The sequence below is a fragment of the Danio rerio genome, chromosome 16 (assembly GCF_049306965.1).
Source record: "Danio rerio strain Tuebingen ecotype United States chromosome 16, GRCz12tu, whole genome shotgun sequence".
Classification (NCBI taxonomy): domain Eukaryota; kingdom Metazoa; phylum Chordata; class Actinopteri; order Cypriniformes; family Danionidae; genus Danio; species Danio rerio.
Window position 1 is genome coordinate 35,462,387 of NC_133191.1, and position 19,501 is coordinate 35,481,887.

The following is a 19,501-nucleotide window of genomic DNA, read 5'->3' on the forward strand; positions in this document are numbered from 1 at the left end:
CCAAGTGCTATTTCTGATCCTACTTAGTTGATTTAGTTGTGTTTGATCGAGGTTGGAGCTGAACTCTGCAGGAAGGCAGATCTCCAGTAACAGGGCTGAGCACCCCTGCCATAGAGCTTTTATTTGTATGCAGTATCACAGGAAACCTCTTTTGAAATGTTCACTTATGATGTGCACACTATAAGTGAATCAAACTCAAACAGCAAATCAGATTGCATAAATATACACAGTCTTCATACAAACACGTCTTCATAATTTGATAATTGTCCTAAACTCTATAGATTTCTCAGAAAAAATAAAAGAAAAATAAAATATTGGGCAACTGGCAAGTAACATTGGTTCAGTTGATTTTAGTTCTCATTTGGTGACTGGCGAATGTTAATTGTACAGGGTGTCTGCGGGGTCTTAAAAAGTATTAAAAGTTAATAAATCAATGTAGAGAAATTTCAGACCCTTAAAAATATTAAAAAGTCTTAAATGCTATTTTGCAAGGTACTTAATTTTATATCATTTTTGTTTATGCAATGTATGCTAAAGTTTGCCTCAATTAAATCTACGATGCTGTGTGGTTTATGAAATCAATGATATCCTACTAGATTTGACATCATGCTGCTTTGTTTACTGCAGTAACCAAGGCAACACCATTATTCTGCAGTTCTATAGGCGCCAACATGCTGAATTAGCTAAACTTAATATTTTTTATTTAGTATGTGAATAATGTTTTAGTGTTGGATTAGTTTCTTACATTAATGTTTAGTAAATATACTGTACGTTTGCCAGTGTTTTTGGTTGAAGTGGTTTTAAGGTCTTAAAATGTATGGAAAGAGTATTAAAAAAGGTCTTAAAAAGTATTGAATTTCACACTCTGTTTTCTGTATAGACACTGTTGTAGACTGAAGTATAATTTCTAGCTCACTAATATTAACAGATGGTCGATGGTCATCTACTAAAGCTTGAATATTGATTCATAATTTGTGATCGTCATGTATTACATAAACTTGTGGAGCTCATTCAGCTCAAGTGTTGCTGTTATTAAAGCAAACCATTTATTAAAATGTAAACAATTTATCAAAAGCAATATGCATATAATACATATTAATATATAGCATTATGTATGCATAAAACATATACGAGATGTTCTTAACGAGACAAGAACATTTTAGAGTTTTCAACTCTATGACATTCTCCATCACGGCTTTCAAACACAGAGCATCATTAAGTAATTCTGAACACTTAGGGTCATATTCACAAACACAAACTCCGCCTGCTTAATTTACGATGTAAAAGAGAGAGAAAAGGTGCATTGCCAGTGTTAGTGTGTGTGTGTGTATGTATATACATACACGAGCGGAGGCTGTAGTTGGAGTGGGGGGGTGGTTTGGGGCTGTGGTGTGACTATTCATTTGCACCAATCAGGCGTTCCCCTCGCCCCCCGCCTCCCCCCACCTAGCCTCTCTCTGATTAGGCCCACCGCGGCTCCATCAGCGCCTCAATCCCCCAGCTGTCACTCCGGCCGCCCTACTGATTGAAAACAATCAGGCCTCTGATGGCACAATTACCCTGACCCTTTAACCAGTCGCTGCTGCCATAATCAGGCCCTGATTAGGCTGCTTTGGGCCTCCTTCACTTTGCAGAGAAGGTTAATTTGGGCATCAGACGGAAGCGTGATGGGCACAGGGGCTGGTGCTGCCGTCCGCCGGTCCGAACGTGCACCCGCCAATACTACCCTCCATATAGTTTGGCTGTCAATCATCGTCATGCAGAGTTCTCCGAGTCTCACGCTCTGGAAATCACATTTTCTTCCTCTTTGTTTTTTTTTTTGTTCTTTTTTTCTTTTCTCTCGCACTTACTCTCTGTCTGTCTTTCTCCGTGCAGAAGTGGGTGGGGGAGTTCATTTATTTTCTGCCCCGAGGAAGTTCTCTGATCCAGTGTGACCTTCACAGTCAACAGACGCTGCCTCGCTCACACCTCTCTCTCTCTCTCTCTCTCTCTCTCTCTCGTTTTCCACTCTCACTCATTCTCTGTATTCTTCTCTTTTACTGGCTGTGAAAAGGAGAACGAGGGTTAAAAAAAACCCTGCTAAAATTCAGAGAAAGAAAGTGAACCTCAGTAGAGCGTTACATGATTAATGATGCCAAAAAAGGAATGGAAGGTCTCGCTGATACATCTGTGCACGTGCAAGTTACATTTGTAATTATTTAGGAATGCATATTAATATAGATAACAATAAATTATGCAGTACTCAGCATATATAAGTACACCCCTCATCTTTTTAATTCATATTTTCAACAGGAAGCTATACAATATTATGTTTGTGCATATACATTAGTCAGTACTGAAGCCAAATCTGGAGCTTATTAAACAAAATAACTTATGATAACAGTCCAAAAACTAGTACACTCAAATTTGTATGTTATAGAAAAATATCAAATTCAAATTTAAAAAGAGAAAAATCAAGAGAAGCAAAAACAAACTAGAACCTAAAGTTTATTGATAAACTTTGATGTTGGCTTGAGAAAGCCAACGTGACTGCGCTAGGACTGGGAATGGCAGTTGGCAGGAAGCATGGCGGTGGTTGCTAAGTGGTTGCTAGGCAGTTGCTAAAACAATTATTGCTAAGCAGTTGCTAAATGGCAATGCTCATGTACATGTTTGATCAAATGCTAATACTTAGTAGGCATTTCTAGCATATGTTATTGCATTTAGATAATCATTCATAGCATATAGCTAATCATTTTTAGCACTTGGCTTCCATTATCATTGTTACCATGCATAGTACACAGGAAGTCCCATTTGCTAGCATGAGTCAAACAAGCCAATGCCCAGGTCCATATGATGTTCTGATGTAGAGATATTGCCATTTTTAAATGGTTGCTAGGTTATACTGTTTTATTGCTATGTAGACATTTGACAGGTTAGTGATGATACATCAAAGCTTCTTGGCAATATGAGTGATCTTAATCAACCCCGATGTTTCAATGATAGTCTTTATGAGTGTCAAAAACTGGACTTGAACATTATGTATTCCTGGTGTTGGGTTGCAGTTGGAAGGGCATTCGCTGTGTAAAACAAATGCTGGATAAGTTGGCGGTTCATTCCGTTGTGGCGACCCCTGATTAATAAAGGGACTAAGGGAATGAACATTATGTAAAAATGGCTTGCCGTATTTTTTTGAAAATACAATGCTTAAGTGTAAAAGTGATACATGCAAAAATGGCTTGCCATATTAGTAAAAAATATGGAGTTTAAGTCAAAAATGGCTTGCCATATTTTAAGAAAAATAATGCTTAAAAATTATTTATTGGAAAACTATAAGTCTGTTAAACGTTAAAGATATAGCAACAAAACCTAACGCATCTAAATACAGCTTTTGGCCAAATTTGGGGCTTGTATAATTTTTTTATATGCCCGGATTATTAATATTTAACATTTTTTATTAAAAAAACAATAAGTCTTATTGGCATGAGGAGATATAGCAACAATCTTGAATGTAGAAGGCACATTTTGACCACATTTGGGCCTTGTGGCATGAACGGCATAGGACGAGATACGTTTGTTTTCAAGGACAGAGTAGTATAACAGTATGTTGGCTTTCTCAAGCCAACATAATTATATATTAAGTTGAAATTTTGTAGGTTGTAATTTATTTTTTGCAATATTTTGTATGAATTTAATTGTATTATCTTTCAATTTCTGAACATGTTTGGTGACTAAAATATTATTTAAATAAATATATCTGTTTAATAAATCGGTTTCGTTTAAATGCACCAAAATAAATTGCCTATATTCACTGAGTTCATTGTTCATTTTGTAAATGTTCATTTTCAAAATGGGCTGTAATCAATTATGCTGAGCACTGAATGTATTTTTTCATTTATAGCAATTGGTACATTCAAAATTTCTATACTGTTTTATTTATTTATATATTTTATAAAATATTGTAAACAATTTCATATTGCGGCCTTTTAACTCCATTACATCAAATAAATATAGGCTTCGAGGTATTGGATATTTCAGTTTAAGTTAGAGATTTATAACAATCACTTTACATTGCACTTGAGAGCCAAAACATCTCTGGGTTACCTGCTTGTGTGAATAGTGGCAGAGGGGGGATCATTTGGGAAACCTGTCTGGGAGCAGACATTATCTCTGTTATTCAGTGCTTCTAATGATGCAGGAAAAACACAGCGTGCCTTTAACTTCATGTTTCTCCTAGCAGTACTTTCCTGCATTCAGTGTCCCGTAAATCGTTTTGTGCCAGTACATTGAAATCTAACCATTTACGTCATACCATTTAAAATCTTTAAATGATCAAATACTCCAGGAAAAACTATATTACAAGCATTTAAATTTGCCATTTGTGTGTCGGAGACAGCTGGAGAACGTCTAGAGGTGGTGGCCCATGATCTCGGGATGCTATAATAAGTTCTCTGTCTCAGGGCTGATTGTGTTAAAAGCCACTTTGTTTCCACAAGAGTGGCATCGCTTATCTCCAGCCATCTCCGCCATACTCGCATTCCTCTGCAGCTAAACAGTCTAGATTGCTCTCAAGTTCAATTAACTCCCCTTTGTCTAACTCCCTTGGCTGCGCCAGAGCGGGTATGTGTGCATGCTTTACACACACCCCTCATGGCTGTGTATGTGTGTTTGCTCCCCCTATCCCCCTCCCACCCAAATCTCATCTGCAGCTGTCTTCTCATCACTGTATAGAGACAATATCTTAAGCATTAGCATGCAATGATACAAAATGTTGGCCCTGCGTAGACAGACAGTATTGTGTGGATGGTGTGAGCTGCAGCCTGTAATATGAGCGGTGTGATCTTCTGATCCCGAATCAGTGCTGAATACTGATGAGCCCCTCTGCCCCTCTGTAGTTGCTGGTGCGTTGGTTGGAGCATGACTGCAGATACCAGTACATGGAGGAACTGCTGCAACATGTGCGTTACGGCTTGATGGAGGTCCCCGCCCTGCACCGCGTGGCCAACAGTCACTCCTTCCTCAACTCCAGCAGCACAGTTGCCGACCTGGTGGAGGAGGCGCTGGACTACCACCGCTCTGTATTTGCACAGCCTTTACGTCAGACGGCCCGCACAACACCACGCTTCCAGTCATTGACACTTTATATTGTTGGTGGACGCAAACGAGAGGTCAGCCGTGTACGGGAGTTGCGGTTCTTCAATCCTGCTGCGCAGGAGCACATGCGTGTCACTGGTGGTTCCAATTGGAGCGAACTAGCACCCATGCCTGCTGGACGAAGTCACCATTGTGTGGCAGTCATGGGCAGTTTTTTGTTTGTGGCAGGCGGGGAGGTGGAACATGCCACCGGGAGGACATGCGCAGTGAGGACGGCATGCAGGTATGATCCGAGGGTAAACCGATGGACTGAAATTGCACCCATGAAGGCGTGCAGGGAGCACTTTGTGCTGGGAGCCCTGGGACAGTATCTATATGCCGTCGGGGGCAGAAATGAACTGAGGCAGGTTCTGCCCAGCGTGGAGCGTTACTGCCCCAAGAGGAACAAGTGGACCTATGTGCAACCATTTGACCGCTCGCTGTCCTGTCATGCAGGTTGTGTGGCGGATGGGCTACTCTGGGTGTCAGGTACTAATACAGTCCCTCACATTTACCACAGTATCATAAATATATCAGGAGTTCCAATGCATATACAGTTGAAGTCGGAATATAAGCCCTCCTGTACATTCTTTTCCCAATGTTTGTTTAACGGAAAGAAGATTTTTCTAAACATAAAATAGTTTTCATTCATTCATTTTCTTTTCGGCTCAGTCCCTTTATTAATCAGGGGGCACCACAGCAAAATGAACCACCAACTTATCCAGCATATGTTTTACGCAGCGGATACCCTTCCAGCTGCAACCCATCACTGGGAAACACCCATACACTCTCATTAACACACATAAACTATTGCCAATTTAGTTTACCCAATTCACCTATAGTGCAGTCTTTGGACTGTGGGGGAAACCGGAGCACCCAGTGGAAACCCACGCAAACATAATGGGGAACATGCAAACTCCACACAGAAATGCCAATTGACCCAGCCTGGACTCGTTGTGAGGCAACAACGCTACCCAATGCACCACAGCGTTGCCCCTTAATAGTTATAAATAACTGTTTTTTTTATCTTTGTCGTGATGACAGTAAATAATATTTTACTAGATATTTTTAAAGATACTAATATTCAACCTAAAGTGACATTTGAAGGCTTAAATAGGTTAATTAGTCAAGTTAGGGTAATTAGGCAAGTCGTTGTATAACAATGGTTTGTTCTGTAGTCAATTGAAAATATAGCTTAAGGGGGTTAATAACATTGATCTTAAAATGTTTTTTAAATTATTAGTATTTTTTAAATTATTTTAGTATTATTAGTTGAAATAAAACAAATAAGACTTTCTCCAGTAGAAAAAAAATATTAAAGGAAATATTGTAAACTAGAAAAAAAGTCACAGGAGAACTAATAGTTTAACTTCAACTGTATATACTAGGGTATCCCAAGCACAGTGGTACTGCTGACATTTTTAACTGATTGTTTTGCCTGTAGTCAGATCCTTTATTTTATGTCAGCTGTCACACTAAATTGTGTTGAATCCAAATGCAGTCCAACAGCAACATATATTCGATCCAAGCATTCTGCCATATTGCAGTATTACTGATTTAACATGGTACCTAAAAGCGAAACACTCAGATAGCGACGTGTTTTCTGAAGAAACTTGCAAAAGTAAGCAATGTAAAACTCTGACACTGCTTAAATTTGCGAGGCTGCTATAACTGCCTTTATGACATTCATATACAGAGCAGGCAGCATGTTGGCTCAGCGGTTAGCACTTTCACCTCACAGCAAGAAGGTTGCTGGTTTGAGTCCCAGCTGGGAAAGTTGGCCTTACTGTGTGTGAATGTTCCCCCCGTGTTCGAGTGGGTTTCCTCCGGGTGCTCTGGTTTCCTTCCCAGTCCAATGGGATCCAAAAGTTCATGTTTATATAATTATGAACATGTTTTTAAATGTTTTTTTAATTCTAAGTGTCAGTATAGGTTGCACATGCTTTTTGGTATTTTCTAGATTCTGAATGAAGTGGGATCATTTGCTGCCTATGAAGGAGCAGAGAGCTCTTGGCTTTAATCTAAAATATTTTAATTTCTTTGTTCAGATGATGAAAAATGTCTCAGGGGTTTACAATGACATGAGGATGAGTAATTAATAACATCATTTTCATTTTTGGCTGAACTAACCATTTAATTGTCTTTTTAGGACTGAATTTGATTTGAATTTATATGATTATGAACTTAATCCCATCAATTAGAACAAATTATTCAATGATTTAGGTAAAGTTTATTTGCAATAAGGACTAAATTTCAACACGGCAGAGATCCAGATGAGTTTAGTTCTCTATACTAGATTTACAGTACTACACTAAGTTGAACTGTTAGTGTACTGAGAGAAAAATATTTAGTTGGTAAAGCAATAAAACACTTTGGACTATTTTTCCTCTAGGTCTTAGAGCTCTAGTTAGTCATCATCAAACATATTAGGTTTATTAATTTTAATAACTTTAATGACCTGAAATAAAACACTGGGGACCTCAGTAATGACAGATACTCAATATTTAAAAAAATATATTTAAAAAAAACTTGAGCGGGACATTCCTAATATATATAGTTATACCTTTTATACTATAGCTGGATGTTACCGCCTGCTCATTTCAACACTTATATAATCAACAGTGATGTAATGCTGTTGTTTACCTAACTATAATCAGTCTATAAACAAATATTGCGCCTCCTGGTGTTTCGTCAGGCAATTTGGCACTTCTGTTTTGCTGTTCACAGCACCGGGAGCGATTCTAGCACCAGCGGCTCACATAACCTGCTGTTTCTCTCATGTTTTTCAACAGAAATTGAAACCGTTTATTCACTTGTTTGATGGCTCCCTCTCTTGCACAGTTTTACATATTTAGACATACAGAGCAACAAAGTGCAGTGTTAATACAGTGGTCAGTAACACTGGCATAGACACTGTCAGCAGGTTGACCCCATCTTCCTGTCCTGGAACCTTTTCAGCTATGAAAATGCATTGAAGTGTTCAGGAAACAGGGCAGAAACCTGCAATGCAACTGTTACTCTCTGAGTTTTAAGCTCAAGGTTTAAAAGCAACGCTTGCATGAGTTTAACATATACTGATGACTCCTTTTGCTGCAGGTGGTGTCACTAACACAGCTCAGTACCAGAACCGACTGATGGTGTATGACCCAGGACAGGTATTATATTATTATGTATTTTTGATTATTACAAATGTCCACAATGTGGTTTACACAAACACACGCACACATTGATATCACAACTGCTTTCAATAAAGATTGCAATAAGAAATATTTTGAGCACTGAATCAGCACACTGCAAAACAGCTCAGTTTCTTACTTAGAGTTTTTGTTTTGTTTCTAGTCCAAAAATCTTGAAATTCTTAAATCAAGAAGCATTTTCTTGACAAACAAATTAATTTTATTGTTTTCAGAAATAATATGCCAATATTAAGTTTTTTCTTAAAAGAAGCCAAATCATCTGCCAATGGGGTAAGCTAAATCATCTTGTTTTTCAAATCAAAATAAGAACATTTTTGCTTACCTAATTGGCTGATTGTTTTGCTTTTAAGTAAAAACTTTTGATATATTATTTCTGTAAACAAGACTTTATCTTTTGCTTGTTTAGAAAATGCTTCTTAATCAGGCGACAACCTCCTGCTCTCTCTCGTGAATCTAATATGGAAGTAGAAATTGCACTAGGCCTGGCTCTATAATAGAGCACATTTTTATTGACCTCAAAGTTAAAATGGCCAACTTTACAGCGGAAAAATGGTTTACAGCCTGGTACAAAAAGATTTTAGTGTATATAGCTAATATTACGCTTCATGACAACTGTGAGGGCGGGTGGGGGGGTGAATTTTTTTCATCTGTTTCACTTTTATTAAGTTGTATTAAGTCTGCCTAATTAAGGGCGTGGCCACTTGAGTGACAGCTAGGTCTCTCTGATTGCTGTCATGTCATTCTGGCTGATTAGCTTCTGAAGATATATATATCATGTATTTGTTTTGTTTTATATGGCTTTACATAGTCACTTGGATTTTGGAATTATTTCCTACAATTATTAGATAATATGGCATGCTTTGTGCACTTAATTGTGCTCACAAACCATTTAAGTGGCCTCCATTTCCCAGGTGAGTGAAATGATAAACTTACATACCATATTTATAAATGTATTTGTTTTATTTAAAATGTTATATATTTTTTTTAGACCTGTTACGCACTCCAGAATCTGATAGATTTATTATCTGTAGGCTACAGATCAGTCATCTGAAACGTTGTCATACAATGTTATGTCTGGATTTTATAAATAGCCTTGTATTTTACTAACAATATTAAAAAATATATTTTAAGAGCAATGCTTAGTGACTTAATGTATTACAACAGTGTTTTTAAAAGACTAAACACTTTATTAATATAATTTACAACCAAGCACATGTGGTCGGAACACAAACGAGTCATAGGTAGGCCCACACGGAATCTGCGCGCGCAGAATTCCGCAGATTTTCCACAGAATTCCGCAGATATCTTCAGATTTTTAGCTCATTATTAATTCTGTTTATTTACTTGAGTAAATGTGTAAATCTGAATTCATTCAGTTTTTATTCAGTAATTTATTACTTTTTATTTAATATATTAAGGTGTAAGTTATGATACTCTGCTGGATACTCCCAAATTAATTCCGCATAAATCCGCAGATTTTTACTAAAATTCTCCGCAGAAATAGCAAAAAACGTCCGCAGATTCCGTCTGGCCCTAGTCATAGGTAATGAAGAATTAAGCGTTTCTTCCAAAGAAAAGCCCGTCAAAGCAAAATGCTAGTAGGCAAATGTAGCTCTGCTCACGCACCGCCTCTTTGCCCTTGTTTGGTGCGATGACGCATGAACAAAATGGCAACGGTTGGCCACCCCTACTTGTAGCTTCATTAACGCTCTTCAGAAGCCTATGGGTGATGTCATGAATACTTCGTCCATATATTTTACAGTCTACGTTCTTGATATAAGAGATTTTAGATATTTGAACTCGAAATGACCACAACCTGAAATAATGAAAGCATTTTTGCAATGATTATAAGAAAGATTTCTAAAACAAAACATGCATTACAGATGATTGAATGCCAGCAAAAAAATCTGTATAGCCAATATATTGTTATTTTAAATGGTTATCATTTTTAGAATATTACTATTTGGTCAAGGTCAAAGGTTTGGTGAACATATGAGGACTCCTATACATATTTTACAGTAATGGTTGCTGGTTGGTAAATAATGGATAATAGATCTTGGTGAAGACTTCATATTTGATTTCTTTCTTTCTTTTATTTGTATTTATTTCTTTCTTTGTTTTTATTTTAATAAAAACAAGGTTGTGAGAAACAGATGTACAGTCTGTTGTTTGGGTTTTACTATCCAGAGGTTTTATGTCATGTCTAAATTTTACAGCATATGTTTTGAGATGTCACCAGGAATTATTTCAGAAAGACATATTTCTGGTTTTGTGTTAGCTAAATGATTGACAGCAAAGTTAAAAACATTATGACCTATTGAAAGTGCATCTGTTTGTGGAGATTAAATATGGTGTCTAGGCTGATTAAGGTCAGCGGTGTTGGATACACCTTAAACATATAAATTGTATTTAATATTAAATAGAAATGTTCATTTACATTGTTTAAAAACACAAAAAAAGTCTGTCAAAATCTTATGCGTAAACACTGTCATTTATTAATTCTGGATTTTAAAAGTCTCCAGAGTAAGAATCGTTGAACTTCTGTGGTCAGTGCAACTGTGTATTTTTCAAAGAGACAGATATAAAGAAAGAAGACGGGAGGCAAGAACAGGAGGCAGAAACTCATTGGTATTCAAAGTGGCTTTGCATTCACCTGCCAGGAACAGCAACCCCCCACCCACACTACCCTCAACAGATGGTCGCCAAACACACATGTGTATATTCACACTCTCACTCACCACTGCTCGTGCAATCTTTGCCTATATTCACACACACACACTCATCTCTTGCAAATAAATGCACATGCAAAATAAATAAGTGTTAAATATTCGACTTTTCATTTGAATGTATTTGGTAATATAGTTTTTATTTTATTAATTGAATTGTTTTATGATTAAAAGTATTTGCTTTTTCTTAGAATCAGTGGTTGGCCCGTAGTCCCATGTTGCAGAGGAGGGTGTACCATGTGATGGCGGCAGTAAAAAGGCAGCTGTATGTGCTTGGTGGGAACGATCTGGACTATAACAATGACCGAATTCTGGTCAGACACATCGACTCCTATGACATAGACATGGACCAGTGGACGCGCTGTACCTTCAGTCTCCTCACAGGTCAACATACACACTTGCATATTCTAACCATGTAATAGATACAATTATTCATGTTTTCTTGCACTACACTTTTACCTTTTGAGACAATTTATATGCCATAACTGCAACTGTTGAGATTGTTTGAGGTAGTTAAACATTATGGAATGTATATGGTATTTCAGAGCTGCACGATATTGGAAAAATTTGACGTGGCGATATTTTGTTTCTCTGCGATATATATACATCATAATATATTGAGAAAAATATAAATGCTAAAGCGTTAAGAGCGTGTCAGAATCCACTTTTGCTATTTTAAAGATGGAAAAAAACGCTCTGCACTGTAGCGCATGGTCTAACAGGGTTGAGCTTATTCTCTTAATGAGTTATAAGGGTGTTTTGAGATTAAACCAATCAGAGTCTCATTTCCCATTCCCTTTAAGGGTCAGTTGCGTCGCTCCATGGCGCATTTACTATTTACATGACGGACTTTGTAAGTGGAAAAACTGAACGCTTTTCTAGCGAGAAAACAGTTAAACAGCGTCTACAGCGCGAGAATGAGAGATGAGCCTCTTCATTCTTTACTTTCAGTTTCACTTTTGCTCTCTTCCGTGGATAAGGAAACGTGTTGTACGCACAGACATCCATTAGCCTACATAATTAATTTTGTTTGTTAAGCGCAAAGATTTGTTTCCAAACTATTTCTAAATTCAGTTCTAATTTCCAGCAAACGAATAAATGAACAATAATAATGAAGTGTGGTTAAAAAAAACACACTTTAAAGTTATATCCAAATACACATGCTATGTCCCATATGGTCTTAAACCTGACAGGTGAACAAATCTAAGCTTGTTTTTAATAAAATATAAATATAAAATATTGCATATATTGCATATAATAAATAATACTACTAATAATAACATTATACAAAAGCAAATTGTCATAAATAAACTGAAAAAAGCCCCCCGAGATGAAGAAGGCATGAAAGTAGTGTTTTTTATATTTATGTATATTTTTGTAATATTTTAATCCTATAATTCTTTTTCATTTGTAAAGATATTTGTGTATTGCTGTACATCCTATGTGTATTAAGCAATGTTTAAGCGAGGTGCACAACTAACGCGCTCTGCGCTGGACTTTAGACCTCTTCTCAGCTGGTCTATTAAACAGTCTATTTTAGTTTCTCAAAATAGCAATGTGCCAGCAATGTGCTTTAACACACCTCCTTTTTTAGATCAGAACGCCTATGGGCGCACATATGAGCGCAAATGCATTTGCTTTTTAAACAGCGACCAAAACGACCCTTGCGTCCAAATGAAACTAGCAAACAACAATTGCATCGCGCCTTGCGCCGCATTGCGTCGGGTGTATTTTAGGGCCCTGGGTGTACGAAAGTAATTCCTTATTTGTAAAAATCTGAAATAGTTATTTTTTGTGAGGTTGTATTTCTGTTGTACCTAAATAAAGGAACCTAAATCCCCATCCAGATAAAGGTCCTTATTGCACTGCTATTTATTAAATAAGTGTATTGGTGAGTATAAGAGACTTTCATAAACATTAAAAAAATCTCACTGAGCAAAAACATTGATGAAAATAATTATTTTGAGTCACAAACACATTTTTTTTAAAATCCAACCATTTTACACAAACTGAACTCCACTAAAAGGATTGCAACTGTAAATAGACCATGGTCATTTGTAAGAGTAGTGTTCCTTACATTTTCCTTTATAGGTCAAAATGAGGCAGGAGTGTCCGTCCATGATGACAGAATCTATGTGGTTGGTGGCTATTCGATCTGGACAAATGAACCCCTCGCCTGCATTCAGGTGAGCAGGTTTGAATGGCGCATACGTTTGAATGACATGATGGATAATTAGCGATGAGATGCTATCATTTGTCTGTTTGACAGGTGCTAGATGTGAGCACCAAGGGCAAAGAGGAGGTTTTTTACGGGCCAACGCTCCCATTCGCTTCCAATGGAGTGGCGACGTGTTTCTTGCCTGCGCCGTACTTCACCTGCCCCAACCTACAGACCCTACAAGTGCCACACCACCGCATAGGAGCTCTCTAACATCTCCACTCATAACTCATCGAGGACAAACACACTAAAAACCAGTGGAACTGTGTGAGAGCCTATTGTACTCCCACAAATCATGACTGGTGGATAAAGTGGGGTCATTGTTGATCATACACTGATCATGCAGAGCTAGTATGAAGTGTTCTGATGGTTGTGGAAACCTTCAGTTCATGAGTTGTTAATTGTCAAGCTTCACTGGCTTTTTATGCATTTCAATCTGGATGTGCTGTGCCGCTGCACCATGCTAATTCAGTTTAAGCTTATAAATGCGTAATAATGATTTAGAGCCACTTTATGGCTCAGTCCCGAATTGTACACTTGACGTGAACCTGCTGTCCGTCATGTTCACAAGACTCGACGTTCAAAAGGTTGTTTATAACTTGCACTGGGCTTTTACTCAATAAATCGTTATTTAATAATAAATCATCAAAATGTTTGAGGAGCATAGTGAACAGGCAGCACGTCAAGGTCCTGTACTCATAGATATTTTAAGAGTCAATCATCTCTCCATTCTGACCTCTTCAGCTTTATCATGTCGGCCTCAGTGTGTTTCATTTCTCTACCTGTGATAAACTGTATTTTCTATCAAAACTCAGGATGAAGACCGTGCAGTTGTTTACTGAATGTGTATGACACAGTCTGCGTCAACTGCAGGCATCTTGACTGTTCTTCATCCAGACACTGCTCATTCCATGAGAAAACATGTAAGGGCACTCCTTTTTTACACAACATCTCTAATAAATAAAACATTTATGCAGTATTGCTGTTGTGACTGACATGTTTGAGTTCTTGAATCTGTGATTTATTGCAGGGGCTCCCAAACTTTTCAGTCTACATCCCCCAAAATAACAATGTAAGTGACTCGCCACCCCCATTTTTTAAGGTGGTTATACTGTAAACGCTGTACACACAACTATAGGCATATATAAACATCAGCATATTGACAACACAAAAATGCAACAGTCTAATAACCATATAATGTTTTATAGTCATTTAATAATTGTATATTTATATTTAAAAAAAAATTAAAAGCTGATGGCGGAATTTTATTTGTCTGTAGTTGTTTCTGTAAAGCAACTATTAAATATTCTCTGTTGGTTGTGAATAAAATAAATAAAATTTATTTTAGTTTCGGAAATCACCAAGTGACCCCTTGTCATTGTCCCGCGACCCCCCAGGGGGTCCTGACCCCTCACTTTAGGAATATTTTTGAAATGGTTAAAAACTAATAATTTAATAAATAGTTACAATGACAATTACATAAATATATTTATTACATAAATTTGATTAAACTATTAGAATTACCATATTTTAGCCATAACCCACAGAAGATCAAAATAGTTAGTAGTTACATGAAAAACAACAACATGAAAATGAAAAGCCATCATCAGCCTTTCAATTATTTTTTTCATAGGATTGGTGTGTTTACAATGCATTACCAATACGGCAATAGCGTCAGCTGCAGCACATTGATTTTATAGCTCCAGGTTAAACTTTCTAAAAAATAAATACAGGCCAGAACTGAATTTTGAGAATGATCTCTGAGTGGCGGTCTCCAAAACTAAACCAAGAATAGACTTGTGCTGAAAAACTTGTACCCACCAGTCTCTTTGGGTGAGATTAATATTAAATTAAACAAATTAATAAATTATATTGTTGTTAGACTGTTGTACTTTTAGTGTTGTCAATATGCTGGTGTTTATTTAGGCCTCATGTTGCATGCACGACGTTCGTATTCGGGGCTTGAGTCACTGGCATTGTTACTCTGGGGGTCGCGGGCTGAAAAGTTTGGGAACTCCTGACCTAGCTAATACTCTACATTAGTCCAAAAACATGTAGAAAACACAATGGCAGTAAGGACAAACTCATTAATTTACTTGATATCAAATAGTATTTTAAAATTGATTTCTTTTACAGGTTGTAAATAGAGTGCAACATCAAATTAAGAATAAACATGCCCCATCCATTCGTCAATTTTTGGAGATTTGATAAAACTTTAAAAGCAGATCTGTTGTGAGGTTTTTAGCTGATTGTAGCTTTTAAACCCATATGTTACCATAAATTTAACGTCTTTAAGAGCTGTGAATGTGTTTAACCCTGCAGTTGACCATTGACATTTTATAAAATTACCCCCACATCCAAAAAAAAAAAAAAATAAATAAAAAATCATTTACTATTTTCATGAGGTCTGTACAAATTTTTAGGTACAATGATTGTGATTTTAATAATAATTTGTGTGTATGTATATATATATAATTTTTTTATTACATTAACAAATTGGAAATAAATTTGAAAACATTATTTTGTTTTTATTTTTTTTATTTTCTGTTTTTTTTTAAATATTAGATTTTAAAAAGTCACTTTTTAATAATCATCGGTATAGTTTCTATTCTATTTTAGTTTCAGTTATTTCTTTACATCACGTTAAAGTTTACCTTAATTATGATTTCACATTTTTAGCTTTAGTGTGTAACTTCACCATTTGAGCATAAACTTCACCAAATGACAGCTAGACCTCACATCATTTTTCATTTCGATTTCAGGTAATTTTGTCATCTTTCTTATATTGTGAATTAAAAAAACAATTAAGATGTGTGTGAAAGAGTGATAGTAAAGTTTATATGTTAGAGTGTGACTGACAAGAAGAGTGTATGTTTGTCAAAACAATAGGTTATATGCAGAAAGACTTTTAATGTTTCAGTAACCTGGGTCAAGCGCTTCCGGTAAACTGTATGCCATTACAAATTTGGCACGCTTAAGGTGTGTTTTCTTCAAAAATCAACCATTTCCACTGTCTGAGTGATCTACAATATAAAATGCATCTCAGTTTGTACAATAAGCAATGCATTAAATTAAATGTTTCTGCGCCATGTCTGTAAAATATGATCATTTATTTTACTCCAGTATATTCAATGGAATTTCTGCACTAGCCTGCTAATCCTGACGGGCGTGTGTGTAAACAGCTTTTCATCTCGCTTTACGCTTGAACAACTAAATGAACACTGAAGTCTATAACTGATTGTATTTCAATTAGATTATATTCATTCATTTTCTTTTCCGCTTAGTCCCTTCATTAATCTGGGGTTGCCACAGCAGAATGAACCGCCAATTTAACCAGCAAGTTTTTACGCAGCGGATGCCCTTCCAGCCGCAACCCATCTCTGGGAAACATCCACACACACTCATACACTCCAGATAATTTAGCCTACCCAATTTACCTGTACCGCATGTCTTTGGACTTTGGGGGAAACCGCAGCACCTGGAGGAAACCCACGTGAATGCAGGGAGAACATGCAAACTCCACACAGAAACGCCAACTGACCCAGCCGAGGCTCGAACCAGCGACCTTCTTGCTGTCAGGCGACAGCACTACCTACTGCGCCACTGCGTATTACATTGATGCTGTAAAAAAAGATACAGTAAAAAAAGTCACATTAACCATTTACCGGAAGTTCATCCGTATGGGAAGAAGCACTAGCTGTGCATATTCCTTATAAAGAACAGTGAAAATGATTTCCGAGAGTTGTTCTCCTTGGCAGACTTGATAAGAATTGTTAAAGTACATTTTTTAAACCGCCATTTTTACACCACAAAAACTACTATTATAGACAACAGTGGGGTTAATGCACCAATTCATTTAGAAAAACCCATGACATTTTACAGAAAAATACCCGTAAAATACATAAATAGAGTCGCAGAGCGCCAAACGAGATATTTAGCTCCGCCCACTTTGGTGACTGACTGACAAAATGGAGTCTGAACAAAAACCTTTGACTTCGCATTTTTACGATAAATTTGAAACGAATACAATTAACTACAGGTCAATAGTTTCATATTTCTTTAACTTTACACTGCTTCTAAATCAGGTAAGTACCCACGCTCAAACCTTTAGCTTATTGACCCATTTTGAAACACTTCTTCGCTTAAAAAAGTGAATGTCGTGATTCTCGAGTTGGTTAGTTTGGTTCATCACTTTAACGAATAAAAAGTAAAAGCCTCACTTAAGTTTTGAACAGAACTAATGTCCCCACCTAAAACAATTAGTGTATTTGGACGTTTAAACCGGGTTAGTAACGTACCTCATCACTGTTAACCGGATAAAACAGTTAGCCCCTCATTAGCTCAGCGTCGTGTCGGAGGTGAGAGAGCGACAGACAGCACGGCTCATTTGATGGCTCTGCTCTAATGAAGTGTGATGCCTGTGCCACTGCGGGCCGAGCTGCGAGAGGACCGGTAGATGGAGATGGAAATGGAGGGAATGATTGGGATGGAGGAGAGGGAGGGAAAAGAAGGGTAGGAGGTAGAGAGTGATGAGAGGCTCTAGGCAATTTGTGCCCAGAATTGCATGGAGATTGCAAACAGTATGAATAGTTAAAGGAAAGGTTTGGTGCGTAGGTGATTGAGGGAGCCATAGGTGTCATATTTGTGGGTTCATGACTGATTTTGATTACTAGTCTGTTCAGTTGTCAGATGAGTGGACTGTCCAGAAGTGATACCGGTGGACCATAATTGTGACATCTTATTGTAGCCTCTGTCCAGAACATTCATCACTGTGACTGGGTAAATATGTTGCAACAATTTGAGAGCTTTATTCGATGGATCTCAGTGTTGCTTCTTAAAATTGATATGTCTATTTTAAGTTTATCTGAGCTAAAGTATTTTCTTTTTAAATTAAAGGGAAAAAGAAAAAAATAGTAATTATAGCTGTTTGTATTCAAAAATAAATATAAAATCTATTCACAAATCTGTAATATTGCATAAAAGATATGCAAATAAAGCAGCGTTTCCATCCAATAGGGCTGTGTGATTTGAGGAAAATATCTAATTGCGATTTTTTTTGACAGATATTGCGATTTAATTTTATAGTCAAGATTCAGCTGAATAATCTGTAAAAATAATGTGTTATTTAAAAAAAAAAAAGAAACTGAAGAGGTATTAGCTTAATCTTAACATTTACTAGATTGAGTGTCATTGGCAATACTATCAGTTGACTTTTTAGCAAGACACTCCTCATATAGCCGCCTGTGGTGCTTTTTTACGTGCTGGTTGTTGTATTTACTCGTGATGTGGCAACAATTATGCGACAGCTCTCAAAAATGACCTGTTTTTGTTTGGTCTCACCATCCCACTCGTCCACGCTTTTCTGTTTGTATTTGTTTTTTATTGTGGGTGTTTCACATTGTCTGATTGTGCAATTCTGATTAAGCTATTCATTTGCTCTGGGCGGGAGGAATTAAAGTAAAACATATACATTTCACATTGTAGCCTCTTGTGATTAACTAATTGCAACATTTCAAATTTCGATAACATTTCGAATAATCGCACAACTCTACCATCCAATGAGTCAGAGAACAAAATCATCATTTACTGATTAACTGGCGGCAAATATCAACAAATAAAATCTAAATTTGCTTCAGTAGGAGAAGCTTGCATCAATCATTTCCTTATTTAATAAATGACTTGCGCCTCAGAAGTCGATGTCGACACGCAATGACTGTGTGGTGGCATTTGAAGGCGTGAGACGCAGAGCACAGACGCTCTTGACAGTGCTAGAAGTCATTAATAATATATTAACACTCATACTGAAATAGTTACAGCATTTTAGAATTACCAAAGCTACATTTTAGATGTTTTACAGTTTGCTCAGCCTTCTGGTTTGTCCATTCACACACATTTTTATTATCACATGATGTCTTCTAACAAAATCACATGACTTTTTTAATGCGCATACTGGAATTTGTTCAGTAAAAGTGTTTCCATCGTAGTTATGCACAACTTTTCTTATCGAATTAAAAGTTGATCCTACTCAGTTATGTGCGTACATCTTTTTATGCGCATGTCTAAAATGCGCATAAAAATAGGTGGATGGAAGCATAGCTATAGTTTCTAGTAGTTAGACACTGGGTTAACCGAAGAAAATTTTTAGACCCTTTATTAAAGTCCCTACAAATATTGCTCATTTCCTTAAGCAATGAATAGTCTCAAACCCTGCATTTTTGTATTTTAAGAAAGAGATTTTGTCTCTCTGT

General features: G+C 36.9%; 2 protein-coding genes and 1 long non-coding RNA gene across 26 annotated transcripts in view; 2 read left to right on the forward strand and 1 right to left on the reverse strand.

Annotated features, from left to right (window-relative positions):
* The window catches only part of klhl32 (kelch-like family member 32), a 38,066-nt gene extending 23,834 nt beyond the window's left edge, over nt 1-14,232 (forward strand). For all 4 annotated transcript variants that reach the window (XM_073924416.1, XM_073924418.1, NM_001083022.1 and 1 more), the window contains 5 exon segments: nt 4,875-5,601; nt 8,209-8,267; nt 11,227-11,419; nt 13,127-13,221; nt 13,305-14,232. In XM_073924416.1, the coding sequence (XP_073780517.1) occupies nt 4,875-5,601; nt 8,209-8,267; nt 11,227-11,419; nt 13,127-13,221; nt 13,305-13,466 (1,236 nt within the window). In that variant the 3' untranslated portion in view covers nt 13,467-14,232.
* On the reverse strand, nt 1,013-17,750 carry LOC141378232 (uncharacterized). Its single transcript, XR_012392237.1, has 3 exons — nt 17,552-17,750; nt 16,691-16,874; nt 1,013-2,043 (listed from the first exon to the last, which is right to left on the reverse strand). It is a non-coding gene; the product is annotated as an uncharacterized lncRNA (long non-coding RNA).
* LOC137487924 (uncharacterized) overlaps nt 17,196-19,501 on the forward strand; it is a 410,987-nt gene continuing 408,681 nt past the window's right edge. For 18 of the 21 annotated variants that reach the window (XR_012392226.1, XM_073926252.1, XM_073926253.1 and 15 more), the window contains exon 1: nt 17,196-17,338. The gene's annotated coding sequence lies outside the window, so the exon portion shown is untranslated. The remainder of the gene's footprint in view (nt 17,339-19,501) is intronic. The other 3 variants (XM_073926257.1, XM_073926254.1, XM_073926256.1) reach the window with 2 other exon arrangements.